General features: G+C 40.1%; 1 protein-coding gene across 1 annotated transcript in view; it reads left to right on the top strand.

Annotated features, from left to right (window-relative positions):
* LOC134226061 (whirlin) overlaps positions 1 to 16,859 on the top strand; it is a 596,096-nt gene that overhangs the window by 271,447 nt on the left and 307,790 nt on the right. The window contains exon 6 of the mRNA XM_062706580.1: positions 3,469 to 3,599. Within this exon, the coding sequence (XP_062562564.1) occupies positions 3,469 to 3,599 (131 nt within the window). The remainder of the gene's footprint in view (positions 1 to 3,468; positions 3,600 to 16,859) is intronic.

Genomic DNA, 16,859 nt, shown 5'->3' with positions numbered 1-16,859 from the left:
TGACAGGATTCCTAACGAATCCTTGACAGGATTCTGAACGAATCCTTGACAGGATTCTGAACGAATCCTTGACAGGATTCTGAACGAAACCTTGACAGGATTCTGAACGAAACCTTGACAGGATTCTGAACGAAACCTTGACAGGATTCTGAACGAAACCTTGACAGAATTCTGAACGAATCCTTGACAGGATTCTGAACGAATCACTAAACACTACTATTCAACTCGCTTGAATGAACAGAATGTTGAACGCTTTGCTTTGCCGAGCGTATCATCTGAGTTCATGTACTCGTAAAATACATAACGGCGGCCTTGGGCAGCAAATCCCTTTCTTAATCACTAATCAGTATATGATTAAAACGAACATCATACATATTTTCCTTATGTTCAGCATTCAGCACAAATCCAATCATCAGACATTTGACTCAATTATCCTGACGATATAATGGATCAGAATCTAGGATCGCTAGAACTTTAAAGATCATTTTATGCGGATAGTTTTTAGCCTTATTCTTTCATCATAATTCAGACAATTCGCTTGCAAAAAGTATTTTATCTGAAATATGGCATGGAGAAAGCGATTTTTTTAGTCGGGAATTTGCAACCCGTAAGAGTTTTGAGAGGATTTACAAAAGCTGATCGATACACAGAGGAGTGGAATGAGACGCACTTACTAAACTAAAAACATCAATGTACGCTGCTTTGAAAATCGCTCCACGAGATTGCAGGTGTTTTGATTTTTGCTTTTGTTTGCATGCTGCCTTTGTTCAACATATATCTCGGGTACTTATGCAAAAGGACGTATCTGATTTTGTAAACACTGATTCAAACGTTGATATTTTCAATTTGATAGCATTACCACGCAAACCATCCACACAAACAGGTAGGGGGAGGCCTTGGCTACCTGTTCTTGGTGTTGGTTTACGTGGGAGTGCCATCAGAAAGGACAAATCGACGTATGAATCTTTGTTTATAAAATCACATACTTCCTTTTGAATAAGTACCCGAGTTATGTAAAATTGCAACCAACTAAACAGCAACCATTCTTTATCGTTCGTATGTAGGAAATCAACCCCCACTTGTTCCAAGTGGGCTGAAAATAGTGCTCATACTGGGAAAATTACCCCAAAATTTTTGGTATGGTAAAATTTGGAATTCATTAATTGCACAAAGACGTATCTCAGCCTTTGATAACATGCGCACGTTTTTCATGACAATCAATGAATTACAAAGTACACTACTCATCTCCTAATGCATCAGCTGGAAACAGTACAGAAGTTCAATTAATCATCGTATAATGTTCTGTTGAATTGATCTTGTTTTCTCCCCATACAAGGCTGAATCAGTCTAATGCTGATGAACAACAATAAATATGCTCAACCGCAGCATAATAGCACAATAGGCTAAGGTTTGAGCCATATACCCTATTAGATATTTCAATGAAAATCGAAGAGATCACCAGCATGCTGTGAAATTTCCGAAATTAATTGCATTCGACAATCGCCTAATTATTGAATTTATTCGTTCTGACTTCCACAAATTCCTCAACGTCGTTAGCAGAGAAACCCATTGATGGAAACGACTTTCATTCATCGCAACTCTTCAACCATTACAACGCTCAATTCCTTATCAGAGGTTCTGTCTTTCACAGTGTATGAAAAGCCGTTCTCCATTGCCTATATCATGTCAGACTGGGAAGATATCAAGATTGAAGGCCCAAAGCCAGTTCCTGTCATGCGGGACACACAAAGGCCCACAAACCGGAAAACCAAAGAAAGAGCCATCATACCGAGAGACAAAGCGTTTTCCCCATCCCCGCCGCGAGCCCACACGTGATTCCAAATCTGGCCGAACGGGTTCAGTTCAGTGACAACGACCTCGTTGTTCCAGTTTTCCACCGGAGTCTCATTTTGCCATTCAGTCGTTTCACATGTTTTACCCCGGTTATGTCGTCATCATTTCCTGAACAGACCACCACCGCATCTCCCCCCGCCGCCGCCCGGTCACCAATCACACACAGCGGGACTCCTCTGCTCCGGCATTCGGTGGGTGCGGTGTCGTGCAGCGATGGCCGATAAATGGAACTCCACAGGACCAGTCAGTCAGTCGTCCGTTGCTCGAATCGGCGAATCACTTTAGCGCTGACGATGACGGCGGAGGCTTTAGTCGGCGTGCAGTTATTTTCGATTTCGTTTGAATGCCGCCTTGTCATTGTGCGACTGCGAGACTGATAATTTCACACACTGGAGGATTCAAGCTTGGGCGGCTATACCGTTGAAGAAGGGGGACTGCTAAGTCACCGGTTGATGGAGGGGTAAATGATCACAAAGGGACCAGCCTTTTAGTAAATACCACTTGTTACACGAGTTTTGCACATTGGGTTTATGATGCCACTCAGCTAGAAAAGAGTTTCCCAATTGGTCATATGGATGGATCTCGGATATTGCCCTCCTGCCATGAAATTCGGGCTACACGTTTCCGTGAAGTCAAAGTATTTCGCTTATGTGTGTCATTGTCTTCATCTTAGCGGCATAGATTGTTAAGCGCCTGTGACTTGAATGAAGCTTTGAAAATCTGAGAAACATTGAAAAACGCTTCAATAGAGCATATTAAACTATTTTCCCATACAGCCTATTGTCGGCAAAAAGCCATGAGCATTGTTCCTAGCATCAGCTTAGGTCTTTTGTCGTGGTTCGTCCATCGTAGCTAGTCGTCCTTGCCGTAAAGCCGATTTTTGGGTAACAAAAAAGTGGACGGTTAGTGCCGGTGACAGTGTGTCGAGGTGGATTCGCATTCAAATTTGCCATCAGACTGTCATTTTGTTTTTTTTTTGTGGGTTGGACTATTCCTCAAGGGACCGTCACCCCTCGCCTTTATGCATTTGGTTTGATGTGTAGGATTATCGAGCGAAAAAGTTTTTTTTTCTTGCGTAGTCGAATTTCCAGACTCGGACATGGAATGCTAATTTTCGGAAGCCTGGTCACGGAACGACAAATTTCTTTGGGCAACTTAAGCTTCGGAATGGCACGAGTAAATGTTGTAGAGCTTCTTCGTCGGTTGGAAGCAGAAAGCAAACGTGAGCAAATTAGAAGCGCTTGCGAATAGGCAATTTTACTTTTTATGGAGCTGTGTCATGGAAATGCGTCGCAAGGTCAATGAGATGAGTTAGTTTACGAGGCGTAGCTGAACTGGTTGCGAACTGCTTTGGATTAGGAATGCCCTTTTTATTCTTCTTATTTTATGGATATTTAATGATTATCGTTCTGATTTTCGATAGAATTTGGAGATTCTTCTACTCTTCTAAGAATTTGCAGGCATATGATTATTGACTTATATCCAATTCTCTTAAACTTGAACTTCGGGTTGAACTTAAAATTTATTCCACTAACAAAGATTCATCAAATAGAACGTTTGAAAAAATGTTTCAAAGCCAGTCTAACGAATCTTTTCCTTCTATTTTCCCCGCAGGTGTCGGCGTGTACATATCGCGAATAGAGGAAGGTTCGGTAGCGGAACGAGCCGGTCTCCGGCCCGGTGATACGATACTGGAGGTGAACGGAACTCCATTCACCGCCATCAACCACGAGGAAGCGCTCAAGGTAAAGTTTCGGAATGTTTAAAACATTTGATTTTGATTTAATTTTTTCAACTTTTTTCAATCGAAAACCTGTTTTCCGTCAATTATTATGAAATTTTACGCACATCTTTTTGTAAGCAATTCAATCCCACAGAAGTCCCCAAGTGAATTCCATTCACATTACCTTTTTTTTGCGATGGCACTGAAGACGAGATTCGTTTGAGAATTGGTTTTCAAAAGCAATTTATAGTTTGAATCGATTTTTTCACACATACCACAAAGCTGCATGGAATCGAACTTCAATTGCCAAGACTTTAGAACAAAAGTGAGCGGTACCTACCCCAAGGGGCATAAACTAGAGTAACTGTTCCGGTTTTGATGTGCCATGCCCACAATTAGAACTTTCTCAATTGATTAAAAATATCGGTTTCAATAAGATCAACTATCGTAAATTTTCATTTATTTCCACAATTTTTATTTTGTATCAACATTTACTCGAACTGTATAATCAACATAACCGAGAAGAAAAAGGAAAAAGATTGGCAATAGAAAGACTTTCACTCTATCACTACCTCACTGCTTCCAGTAGACCTACATCCGTATTAGTTTGCAATAGTTTTTTTTTTCGGTAGAAATCTATTCTAATCCTCTTAGTCACTTGCACGTTTTCTAGCACGCTTAAAATTATCACAACTTTGTGCACGGCTCTACGTTGGTAGCTCATAATCAAGAATGGTTAGTCTGCTTTGTGAATTTTTAGTAGGATCCAAGATTTGCTGTCTTAAATGCATAAAGTTGAGCCAAGTCCCAAAATAAAGTTTTCCCCTCAGCCGAGCACATAATCCTCATAATAATGCAGTTTTCTTGTGCATCATACTCTGCCCAACTGTCGTCTCCACTGTCGTCACCGTAGCCAACGGACTTCGTAAGACAATGAAAAGTTGTTTAATTACTGGCGTTGTCAGATTGTGGTGTGGGGATTTAAGGTTTGCTATAAAGATGAGTGGAATAGTTATTCGACTTAATCCAATCCAAAAGAAATAATATTTAAGTTATTATCCACGATTTTTCATAATTTATAATGAGATTATTTCAACTCATTGACATTTAATTGCAAACTGTTTAATGGTAGATGTTTGTCCATATAACTGGGTTCACTACAAACTTCAAGTAAAGATTTTGTTTTTACATTTAATCCTATAAAAAGCAAAGTATTGAGGAAATAATTGCCTTAGAACGTTACGAATAATATAAAGCTAACAACTTTCTCCATCACGCTTTATAACGATGTAGCCATCAACGAATCAGTCTAATTAAAGAGCATCTTTGCTTTATAGAATTTCTATTCTAACATAGAGCTACTCCACGCAACAGTTGGAATTCCGCCAAGTATTTCTTCATAATCCCGTTGATAAGAATCTGTCGTTGAAAATCCTGTCGATAATTCGTTCAGAATCCTGTCAAGGATTCGTTGAGAGTAAAGAATCCTGTCAAGGATTTGTAAAGCATCCTGTCAAGGATTTGTTAAGTATCCTGCCAAGGATTCTTTAAGAATCCTGTCAAGGATTCGTTAAGAATCCTGTCAAGGATTCGTTAAGAATCCTGTCAAGGATTCGTTAAGAATCCTGTCGAGGATTCGTTAAGAATCCTGTCAAGGATTCGTTAAGAATCCTGTCGAGGATTCGTCAAGAATCCTGTCAAGGATTCGTCAAGAATCCTGTCAAGGATTCGTCAAGAATCCTGTCAAGGATTCGTCAAGAATCCTGTCAAGGATTCGTCAACAATCATGTCAAGGATTCGTCGACAATCCTGCCAAGGATTCGTCAAGAATCCCGTCAAGGATTCGTCAAGAATCCTGTCAAGGATTCGTCGAGAATCCTGTCAAGGATTCCTCAAGAATCCTGTCAAGGATTCCTCAAGAATCCTGTCAAGGATTCCTCAAGAATCCTGTCAAGGATTCCTCAAGAATCCTGTCAAGGATTCGTCAAAAATCCTGTCAAGGATTCGTCAAGAATCCTGTCAAGGATTCGTCAAGAATCCTGTCAAGGATTCGTCAAGAATCCTGTCAAGGATTCGTCAAGAATCCTGTCAAGGATTCGTCAAGAATCCTGTCAAGGATTCGTCAAGAATCCTGTCAAGGATCCGTCAAGAATCCTGGATCCGTCAAGAATTCTGTCAAGGATTCGTTGAGAATCCTGTCAAGGATTCGTCAAGCCTCCTGTCAAGGATTCGTCAAGAATCTTGTCAAGGATTCGTCAAGAATCCTGTCAAGGATTCGTCAAGAATCCTGTCAAGGATTCGTCAAGAATCCTGTCAAGGATTCGTCAAGAATCCTGTCAAGGATTCGTCAAGAATCCTGTCAAGGATTCGTCAAGAATCCTGTCAAGGATTCGTCAAGAATCCTGTCAAGGATTCGTCAAGAATCCTGTCAAGGATTCGTCAAGAATCCTGTCAAGGATTCGTCAAGAATCCTGTCAAGGATTCGTCAAGAATCCTGTCAAGGATTCGTCAAGAATCCTGTCAAGGATTCGTCAAGAATCCTGTCAAGGATTCGTCAAGAATCCTGTCAAGGATTCGTCAAGAATCCTGTCAAGGATTCGTCAAGAATCCTGTCAAGGATTCGTCAAGAATCCTGTCAAGGATTCGTCAAGAATCCTGTCAAGGATTCGTCAAGAATCCTGTCAAGGATTCGTCAAGAATCCTGTCAAGGATTCGTCAAGAATCCTGTCAAGGATTCGTCAAGAATCCTGTCAAGGATTCGCCAAGAATCCTGTCAAGTATTCGTCGAGAATCCTGTCAAGGATTCCTCAAGAATCCTGTCAAGGATTCCTCAAGAATCCTGTCAAGTATTCCTCAAGAATCCTGTCAAGGATTCCTCAAGAATCCTGTCAAGGATTCCTTAAGAATCCTGTCAAGGATTCCTCAAGAATCCTGTCAAGGATTCCTCAAGAATCCTGTCAAGGATTCCTCAAGAATCCTGTCAAGGATTCCTCAAGAATCCTGTCAAGGATTCCTCAAGAATCCTGTCAAGGATTCCTCAAGAATCCTGTCAAGGATTCCTCAAGAATCCTGTCAAGGATTCGTCAAGAATCCTGTCAAGGATTCGTCAAGAATCCTGTCAAGGATTCGTCAAGAATCCTGTCAAGGATTCGTCAAGAATCCTGTCAAGGATTCGTCAAGAATCCTGTCAAGGATTCGTCAAGAATCCTGTCAAGGATTCGTCAAGAATCCTGTCAAGGATTCGTCAAGAATCCTGTCAAGGATTCGTCAAGAATCCTGTCAAGGATTCGTCAAGAATCCTGTCAAGGATTCGTCAAGAATCCTGTCAAGGATTCGTCAAGAATCCTGTCAAGGATTCGTCAAGAATCCTGTCAAGGATTCGTCAAGAATCCTGTCAAGGATTCGTCAAGAATCCTGTCAAGGATTCGTCAAGAATCCTGTCAAGGATTCGTCAAGAATCCTGTCAAGGATTCGTCAAGAATCCTGTCAAGGATTCGTCAAGAATCCTGTCAAGGATTCGTCAAGAATCCTGTCAAGGATTCGTCAAGAATCCTGTCAAGGATTCGTCAAGAATCCTGTCAAGGATTCGTCAAGAATCCTGTCAAGGATTCGTCAAGAATCCTGTCAAGGATTCGTCAAGAATCCTGTCAAGGATTCGTCAAGAATCCTGTCAAGGATTCGTCAAGAATCCTGTCAAGGATTCGTCAAGAATCCTGTCAAGGATTCGTCAAGAATCCTGTCAAGGATTCGTCAAGAATCCTGTCAAGGATTCGTCAAGAATCCTGTCAAGGATTCGTCAAGAATCCTGTCAAGGATTCGTCAAGAATCCTGTCAAGGATTCGTCAAGAATCCTGTCAAGGATTCGTCAAGAATCCTGTCAAGGATTCGTCAAGAATCCTGTCAAGGATTCGTCAAGAATCCTGTCAAGGATTCGTCAAGAATCCTGTCAAGGATTCGTCAAGAATCCTGTCAAGGATTCGTCAAGAATCCTGTCAAGGATTCGTCAAGAATCCTGTCAAGGATTCGTCAAGAATCCTGTCAAGGATTCGTCAAGAATCCTGTCAAGGATTCGTCAAGAATCCTGTCAAGGATTCGTCAAGAATCCTGTCAAGGATTCGTCAAGAATCCTGTCAAGGATTCGTCAAGAATCCTGTCAAGGATTCGTCAAGAATCCTGTCAAGGATTCGTCAAGAATCCTGTCAAGGATTCGTCAAGAATCCTGTCAAGGATTCGTCAAGAATCCTGTCAAGGATTCGTCAAGAATCCTGTCAAGGATTCGTCAAGAATCCTGTCAAGGATTCGTCAAGAATCCTGTCAAGGATTCGTCAAGAATCCTGTCAAGGATTCGTCAAGAATCCTGTCAAGGATTCGTCAAGAATCCTGTCAAGGATTCGTCAAGAATCCTGTCAAGGATTCGTCAAGAATCCTGTCAAGGATTCGTCAAGAATCCTGTCAAGGATTCGTCAAGAATCCTGTCAAGGATTCGTCAAGAATCCTGTCAAGGATTCGTCAAGAATCCTGTCAAGGATTCGTCAAGAATCCTGTCAAGGATTCGTCAAGAATCCTGTCAAGGATTCGTCAAGAATCCTGTCAAGGATTCGTCAAGAATCCTGTCAAGGATTCGTCAAGAATCCTGTCAAGGATTCGTCAAGAATCCTGTCAAGGATTTGTCAAGAATCCTGTCAAGGATTCGTCAAGAATCCTGTCAAGGATTTGTCAAGAATCCTGTCAAGGATTCGTCAAGAATCCTGTCAAGGATTCGTCAAGAATCCTGTCAAGGATTCGTCAAGAATCCTGTCAAGGATTCGTCAAGAATCCTGTCAAGGATTCGTCAAGAATCCTGTCAAGGATTCGTCAAGAATCCTGTCAAGGATTCGTCAAGAATCCTGTCAAGGATTCGTCAAGAATCCTGTCAAGGATTCGTCAAGAATCCTGTCAAGGATTCGTCAAGAATCCTGTCAAGGATTCGTCAAGAATCCTGTCAAGGATTCGTCAAGAATCCTGTCAAGGATTCGTCAAGAATCCTGTCAAGCATTCGTCAAGAATCCTGTCAAGGATTCGTCAAGAATCCTGTCAAGGATTCGTTCAGAATCCTGTCGAGGATTCGTTCAGAGTTCAGTCTAGCATTCTTTCAGAGTCATATCGAGAATTTGTTAAGAACTCTGTCAAAAATTCGTTAAGAATCCTTTCAAGTATTCATTAAGAACCCTGACAAGGATATGTTCAGAATCCTCTCTAGGTTTTGTTTAGCATCCTGTTAAGGATTCGTTCAGAATCCTTTGAAGTATTTTACAGAGTCTTGTCAAGGATTCGTTCAGAATCTTGTATAGGATTTGCTCAGAATTCTGTCAAAGAATCGTTGTTACTCCTTTCAATGATTCGTTCAGTATCCTGTCGAGGATGACTTTAGAACCCTGATACTTTTTCAGAATCTTATCAAGCATTCGTTCAGAATCCTTTGATAGATTGGTTCAAAATCCGGCCAAAGATTCGTTGAGAATTCGGCCTAAGATTAGTTCAAAATCCAGTCAAGGATTAGTTCAGAGAATCCTGTTAAGGATTTGTTAGGAATCCTGTCGATCTTTCGTTCAGAATGGATTCAAACGTGGGTTCATTAAAAATTCTGTTGAGGATTCGTTCAAAACCCTGTCGAGGATTTCTTCTCAATATGTTCAAGAATTTTTTTTTGTCTAACTTTCTTGTCTTTTAAATGTCCATAAAGCGATCAGTACATTTTTCGTCGTAATGACAAATTTACGTCTAGGCTTCTTGAAATTCATGTCCAATTAGTCTTATAGATGTCCGGGTGAACTATGCGATTATTGACCGGTTAGTCAAAGACTTGATTACAAGCATTCTAATCTTGTGAATTCCATAGTACTGCTTTGGATCTTTTTGAGGTAAGGAGTATTATTATATAAAGCATTGTTATAATTAATCTGTCGCATAGGTTAACAAGCCAAAAAATATCGTTCACAAATACTAGTCACTCAAATACTATTATCGAAAACCTCTCCACACCAATCTGCCATATTCGAAAGATTATAAAAACAGGCATTTTGAAGCTTAAGAGTCCATGTGAACTTGTCCTCAAGATCAAATTCGAGGGTTAGAATGCATTTCAGTTTTCTCTGAGTTTTTCCCAGAATCGTTAAACTTTATCACATCTCCAATCCATTGTTTGGCATCCACATGGTTAAGGTGACTAAATTTGCGGATGACAATGCCTTCATAGAATTGCTTAACACAAAATTTATTTCATCCATAAAACAGTGTTATTCCAACAACTTTTATACCAATCTACAACCCACCCCATCCCACGGACAACAGCAAAAGAAAGCCATCACTGGGAAAAATGAAACCAGCTTCCTCCGGGAAGAGGCGCTGTGTGTGGCTGTTCGCCAAGCGAACCAACTACGATTATGCTACTTTACTGCGGCTCAACCACATAAACTAGTGCTGCTAAAGACTTGCGAGACTGAGGATGGATGGCCACCTCCACCGGATTATCGTCACTGAAACCACCGGCCAAACTAGGGATGATAGTTGGCCACCGGAGAGATAAGTTAAGTGGTGTTCGGTACAGTTGTTTTCTTTCAGGCTCTTTGCATTACTGTCATCAGCGAGATTGATACTGTTCCGGCGGATGGCCGGACCACTTGGGAAAGACATCGTCACTGAGCATTCGCGAAAAGTTCTCAATTTCATAATTTACTTTCCGCTAACGATGAGAAAAAGTTTTGTTTATAGTGTTTGAAATATTTCAAAGCTTAGCCCATTTGTTTTGAATAAAACTTTACCTTCCAGGACAACACTTGTGATTTTCACTGGTGTTGTACTTAAAAAACATGATGCGAGATATCAGCAGATTAGCAGTTCTTTCTAGCTTGAAAGAAATAAAAACATAGCAAACCTGTTCTTGTTTGATTTCCTACTGATTCTAACTTGAATTAGTGAATTAGCTAACAGTCCCTTTTTTGTACAAGGGAAAATGCATTTACGCACGATCCAACACGTGCTAAGAACTGGCCAAGCTACTACACCGAAGTGTACTGGACTAAACTCTCTTGGGTTCCCATCAAATCTCCCAGGAACTGCCTCCTAGCATTACTTCTGGAGAAAGAGCTAACAGTCCCTTGGCTAACAGCAAACGAACAGTGATAAATACCAAAAATGCATATATGCGTTCGCGCGCCTTTCACTATACTGCGCCATTGTCGTTTTTAGACGGTTGAGTTCTAACATCTAATTTAAGATCCTGTATGAAGTGAACGAGACCACTTTTCGTAGTTTTGAAATTTCATTGAGCGGTTCTTGAATAATTCGATGATTTAATTTCGAATCTATTTTATTAGTTCAGAGAGGCCGCCTAAACGAAGTCTATATTTTGTTATAGTTTATAGTCTTCCAACTCTATAATGTATAGCTTTGTGCCTGATGAAGCCTTTAAAGCCTATCTAATGGAATTGTAAGCGACTTGATTCTTCAGTCAGAGAATTGGAAAACAACTTTTACGAGACGAACCAATCAAAACTGAACTACCCGTAATTTGAAAAAGTGACGTATACGCCATTTGCCAAAAATGGTTTTAACACGCAGTACGCATGGAGCTCTTCAACAAAAAAATGGAAAACATATATGTTGTAATTTGGCGCATAGGTCACTTTTTCAGATTACGGCAGTGAAAGTCCTATTTATAATAGTGGTAATAATAATAATAATAAAATAAACTAGGAAAATTTTATTAGATTGAAATTATACTTTCCAAAGCTAGAAAGGATTTTACAGACAACGATTAAGAAGGCCACGGTTCGTTAGACGAGGCGAACATAACATTTTTTGAAAACACGTAATTGTCGGCAATGTTCAAACGAAAAAGTTCTTGCGTCGGAAAATTCGGGTGATTGCACATTTGTATCCTCAGTGCAAAGGAAATCTTCCACCCATCCGTTCAGTGTCGGTGAATGGGAAAATAAGAAATGAGCTCCACTTGCCGGAGCCGGAGACTCGTCGTTGTCAGACGATGATGACGATGATGGTTGGACGTGCATGGCTAAATGGGAAATCGCTTTCTCCAAGACAGGAAAATTGCCTTGGCGTGTGTAATTATGGTACAATGTGATGGCCGGGTGGGTGGGAGCTCACTCCGGTGGGATTCCATTTCAGGGCACATTGATTGCTGTGGTGGGGCTCTGTCTATTGGCTCCTGCGATGCAATGTCAGTGTCAGTGTCAGTCTGCCTTAGTATGAATCCCTAGAATTTTACGATTTGGTTGCTTTGAGTAAAGTTTCTTCAAGGCGTGCAAAACATTGTGACCGTCATGATGTGTTTCAGTCTTTGAGCAATCTATTCGACTATTGGTTATTATGGAAGAATAATGACAATTAAAAATGGTAAGCATTTTAGGATTTCATTTGATTCTGGTTTTATAAAAGTTGATAGAAGGGAAGGATTGAAGGTCAGACTAATAAAAATCAAAGCACAGTGTAGAACCAGTGGAATTTGAAAAAAGTCAGAATCTTGATATCGAACCGTTTCTAATTTCCCTACTTAGCCCTTTTACTATCTGACTATTAATATTTTGGAGCAGAGGAAACAGGAAAATGTAGGTTCTTCATCCTGCAAGGAAGCTAAGAGTAGTTCATACATTTCTAATGAACTACACCACAAAATTGGGTGTTGTTCTCTAAACTTGAAAGGGTTCTATAAGCCCTCTGTTGAAGAGCTTTATTCTTTCATTAAAACTTGTCGGTCAATGGCATAAAATGTGTTCCGAGTCTTCTTTGACAACAAGATAACAAGATTTTTGACGTAGAACTACGTCTGTTTTTTTCTATATTGGGGTACACTTGTGCAAAAAAAATCGAAAAACATCACTAAAATATGATAGACTTTGATCGTTAATATCTCAGCCTTTTCTTGGTCGATTTTCAATTTTCTTGAACCATTCAATCAAGGAAGAGTCAACGCTTCATACCAATGTACACTAAAGTCGTTGTTTACGCTTTTTTTACACGAATCGCTTTTTATGCGATTTTTTTCTCACTCGGATTATGGGTTTCCGTGGTTTATTTAGACATATTTTTGGATTTACGCGGTTTTTTACGTTGTTTTAATTTACGCGGCCCATATCATCCGCGTAAAAACCGACTCCTGCGTGTTTCAATATTTATGTAATGCAGGGTTCGTAATGCTCACTCAATCTCAGGAGCACATGATTTTCCCTCACGAAAGTTTTCGGGGAGAAATCGCTTTTCAGGAAAGAAAAACAGCCTGGAGAGTGATAACAATTTTTCGCTCACTTCGATTGCCGCTAAACGTTGGTTTGCTCTTTTTCTTTCATATTCGAGTCTTTTCGTGGCATCATCAATGCAAATGGTAGTAGCTTATGTGGAACAAATAACTTAACGCTTTCATACAGATAGCGTGGTGGTGTGGCTAAAGTAAGCGCATCCCCACAGCTATTATTTTTACTATTCTGGGTTCGAATCCCGGCGCGGCCATACAATTTTGTAATTGTTCTGCGATAATTCTCGCGAAAAGTGAGTAAGAGGTAAAAGTAATGAAACGAAAAAGGATTTTCATCGAATATGCAAGATTTTCGTTCATCTTCCAATGCTAATTCTAGAGAACAGATTGATGGGTGAAATATGATCCTCAACATAAACAACGAAACAAGACTTTCCCTTGGCCCGAAAAACGCTTGATTTGGTCTCATTGAAACGAAAAGTCGAAACCCTGGTAATGATAATATTTACTATTGAAAACTTGCTAACAGTTAAGCAATGGGTTTCGGTGAATCGGTCAATCTCGTAAGTGCATCGCAAGCTTTTTCTTCCATTCATAGCACTACATTCCAACTGGAACTTGACCTGCTTTTCAACTTGGTAATCTATTAGCATTTCTTTAGTTATTAAATGAAAGCTTTCTATACCTGCCATTTGCATCAGTATGTATATTGTGTAGCAAACTCTGCTAACTTACACGCGCGTTTTTGACGTAAACTACGTCTAAGGGGAAGACTCGGATACAGGGTGTAAAATGAAAATTTCAAAATTTAGGACCGTCACGAAATCATGTAAGATTTGTAACATTAATAGGTCCTTTATCTTTCAATGGATTTTAAAGATTTATATACCAATCGATTCATAAACTTTCCACCAATTTGCTACTATTGAAACTTTTGAGTATCAACGCTAAACTATTGAAAATTTCAGTTATTCACTGCATTATGCATTCCTTATGCAGCGCCTCTATTTCATTATCAATTGTTAAACTGGAACTGGGGTGGCCCAGCTACTACACAACACAACTCGGAGTGGGAGTGGGAGAGGGAGATGTTGCTTAAGCTGGGTAGTAGTGTCGGTGGGATAGTTCCTTCTCTTCTATATAGACCGGAATAATTGGTTCAGCGTACAGCGTACAGCGGGAGAAGCGAGAAAAAAAAATGAGTATTGAGAAGTGAGAAGCGATAGGCAAGCAGTAAGAAGTGCGAAATAAGATGTGATCAATGAAAAGCGAGTGAGGTGCGAAGTAATAAGCGAGATACTTTGTGTGAGAAATGAGCAGCAAAAAAGCATGAAGAGGAATATGACAATTGATAAATGGGATGTGAGTAGTGAGAAACGAGACGTGAGAGGTGCAAGGTACAAGGAGTGAAATTGCAGAATAGAGAAAAAAAAGCGAGAAGAGAGACGAAGGGAGAGTAGTAAATAGTATGGAGACTACTCAGAATAGAGTTTTTTTCAGCATAGATTTTTGGGCATCCAAGAAATCCCTGGAGTAAGAGCTAAAGATCTACAAGCGTAGCTGAAGATCAATCGGACTGTTTCAATTATGGCACATGTCCTTCTGGATGTGTAGAATAGAATAAGCTAACGTAAGAGATTCTTGGGTCATTCAAGAAATCCCTGGAGTTGGGCCTTAAGATCTACACGCGACACTAAAGATGTATCGGACTGTTTTAAATGTGGTACATGCCCTTTTGGATGTGTAGAATAGAATAAGTCAACGGCAGAGGTTTTCGGTCATCCAAGAAATCCCTGGAGTTAGGTCCTCAGATCTACACGCGTAACTAAAGATCAATCGTACTGTTTTGAATGTGGTACATGTCCTTTTGGATGTGTAGAATAGAATAAGCCAACGGTAGAGGTTTTCGGTCTTCTAAGAAATCACTGGAGTTAGGTCCTCAGATCTACACGCGTAACTAAAGATCAATTGTACCGTTTTAAATGTGGTACATGCTCTTTTGGATGTGAAGAATAGAATAAGTCAGCGATAGAGGTTCTTTGTCATCCAAGAAATCCCTGGAGTTAGATCCTCAGATCTACACGCATAACTAAAGATCAATCGGACTGTTTCAGTTATGGCACATGTCCTTTGGAATGTGTAGAATAGAATGAGCCATCGTAAGAAATTCTGGGTCATTCAAGAAATCCCTGGAGTTTGGCATTAAGATCTACACGCGTCACTAAAAATGTATCGAACTGTTTCAAATGTGGTTCTTGCCCTTTTGGAAGTGCAGAATAGAATAAGTCAACGGCAGAGGTTTTCGGTCATCCGATAAATCCCTGGAGTCCTCAGATCTACACGCGACACTAAAGATCAATCGGACTGTTTTAAATGTGGTACATGTCCTTTTGGATGTGTAGAAAAGAATAAGTCAGCGGCAGAGGTTCTTGATCACCCAAGAAATCCCTTGAGATTGGCACATAGGTCTGCACGAGTAACCGAAGATAAATCGATCAATTTTAAATGTGGTACAAGCCCATTTTAATTATAGAATATAATGTATCTACGGCATAGGTTGTCGGTTATCCAATACATACCTAGAGCAAGGCCTTAAGATCTACTACAAAACAAAAGAGAATTGCCCTTTGTGGTGCATAGGCACAGGGCATGTATCATATTTGAAATAATCCAATTGCTCTATGGTTACTTATGTAGATCTAAACGCCTTATTCCAGGGATTTTTTGGACAACCAAGAATTCATACTTTGGACACATTCTATTCTATGGATCACAAAGGGCATGCTCCATATTTGAAACAATCCAAGTAACCTTTGGTTACGAATGTAGATTTAAGGCCTTATTCCAGGAATTTCTTGGACGACCAAGAACCTATGCTTGGAACGCGGTCTATTCTATGCATCACAAAGGGCATGTAGCATATTTGAATCAATCCAATTGATCTATGGTTACACATGTAGATCGAAAGGCCTGATTCCAGGGATTTCTTGGATGGCCAAGAACCCATACTGTGAGCACATTATATTCTGTGCATCACAAAGGGCAGGTGCCATATTTGAAACAAACCAAGTAACCTTTGCTTACGCATGTAGACCTAAGGGCTTATTCCAGGAATTTCTTGGATGACCAAGAACCTATGCTTGGAACGCGTTCTATTCTATGCATCACAAAGGGCATGTACCATATTTAAAACAATCCAATTGTTCTATGATTACGCATATAGATCTTAAGGCTTTATTTCAGGGATTTCTTGGACAGCCAAGAACATATTATGTGAGCACATTCTATTCTATGCATCACAAAGGGCATGCTCCATATTTGAAACAACCCAAGTAACATTTGGTTACGCATGTAGACTTAAGACCTTTTTCCAGGGATTTCTCGATCGATCAAAAACCTATGCTGGGAACGCGTTCTATTCTATGTTCTATAAAGGGCATGTGCAAATTTTGGAACAATTTATTTGATCTATAGTTACGCATGTAGATCTAAGAGCTTATTCCAAGAATTTCTTGGACAACCAAGAATCTATTCTTGGAACGCGGTTTATTCTATGCATCACAAAGGGCATGTAGCATATTTGAATCAATCCAATTGTTCTATGGTTACACATGCAGATCAAAAGGCTTGATTTCACGGATTTCTTGGATGGCCAAGAACGCATATTGTGAGCACATTATATTCTATGCATCACAAAGAGTAGGTGCCATATTCGAAACAATCCAAGTAGAGGTGTGCGCCGGTCCGATATTCGCCGGCGGCGGCGTTTGTCAGAATTTTGGCCGGCGGCGGCGGCGTTTTCGGCGTCACGCCGAAAGCCATTTTACTCGGCGGCGGCGGCGGCGTCAATCGGCGTGGCGATTTTTTTCATTACGTTTTTCTAAGATTTTTTTTTCATTTTTCAGCATATTTTAAAGACATTAAAAGAAGATTTCTTTTTATTTTCGCATGAAAAATCTAATGAACTTTTCCAGAAAAATCTAGAAGAAAACCAAAATTTGGAAAATATTTTCGGATTGTTTGAAGTTTAGA

Source organism: Armigeres subalbatus, chromosome 3, assembly GCF_024139115.2.
Source record: "Armigeres subalbatus isolate Guangzhou_Male chromosome 3, GZ_Asu_2, whole genome shotgun sequence".
Lineage (NCBI taxonomy): Eukaryota > Metazoa > Arthropoda > Insecta > Diptera > Culicidae > Armigeres > Armigeres subalbatus.
The sequence above is the reverse complement of the archived record's forward strand: the minus strand, read 5'-3'. Positions and strand labels throughout refer to the sequence as shown.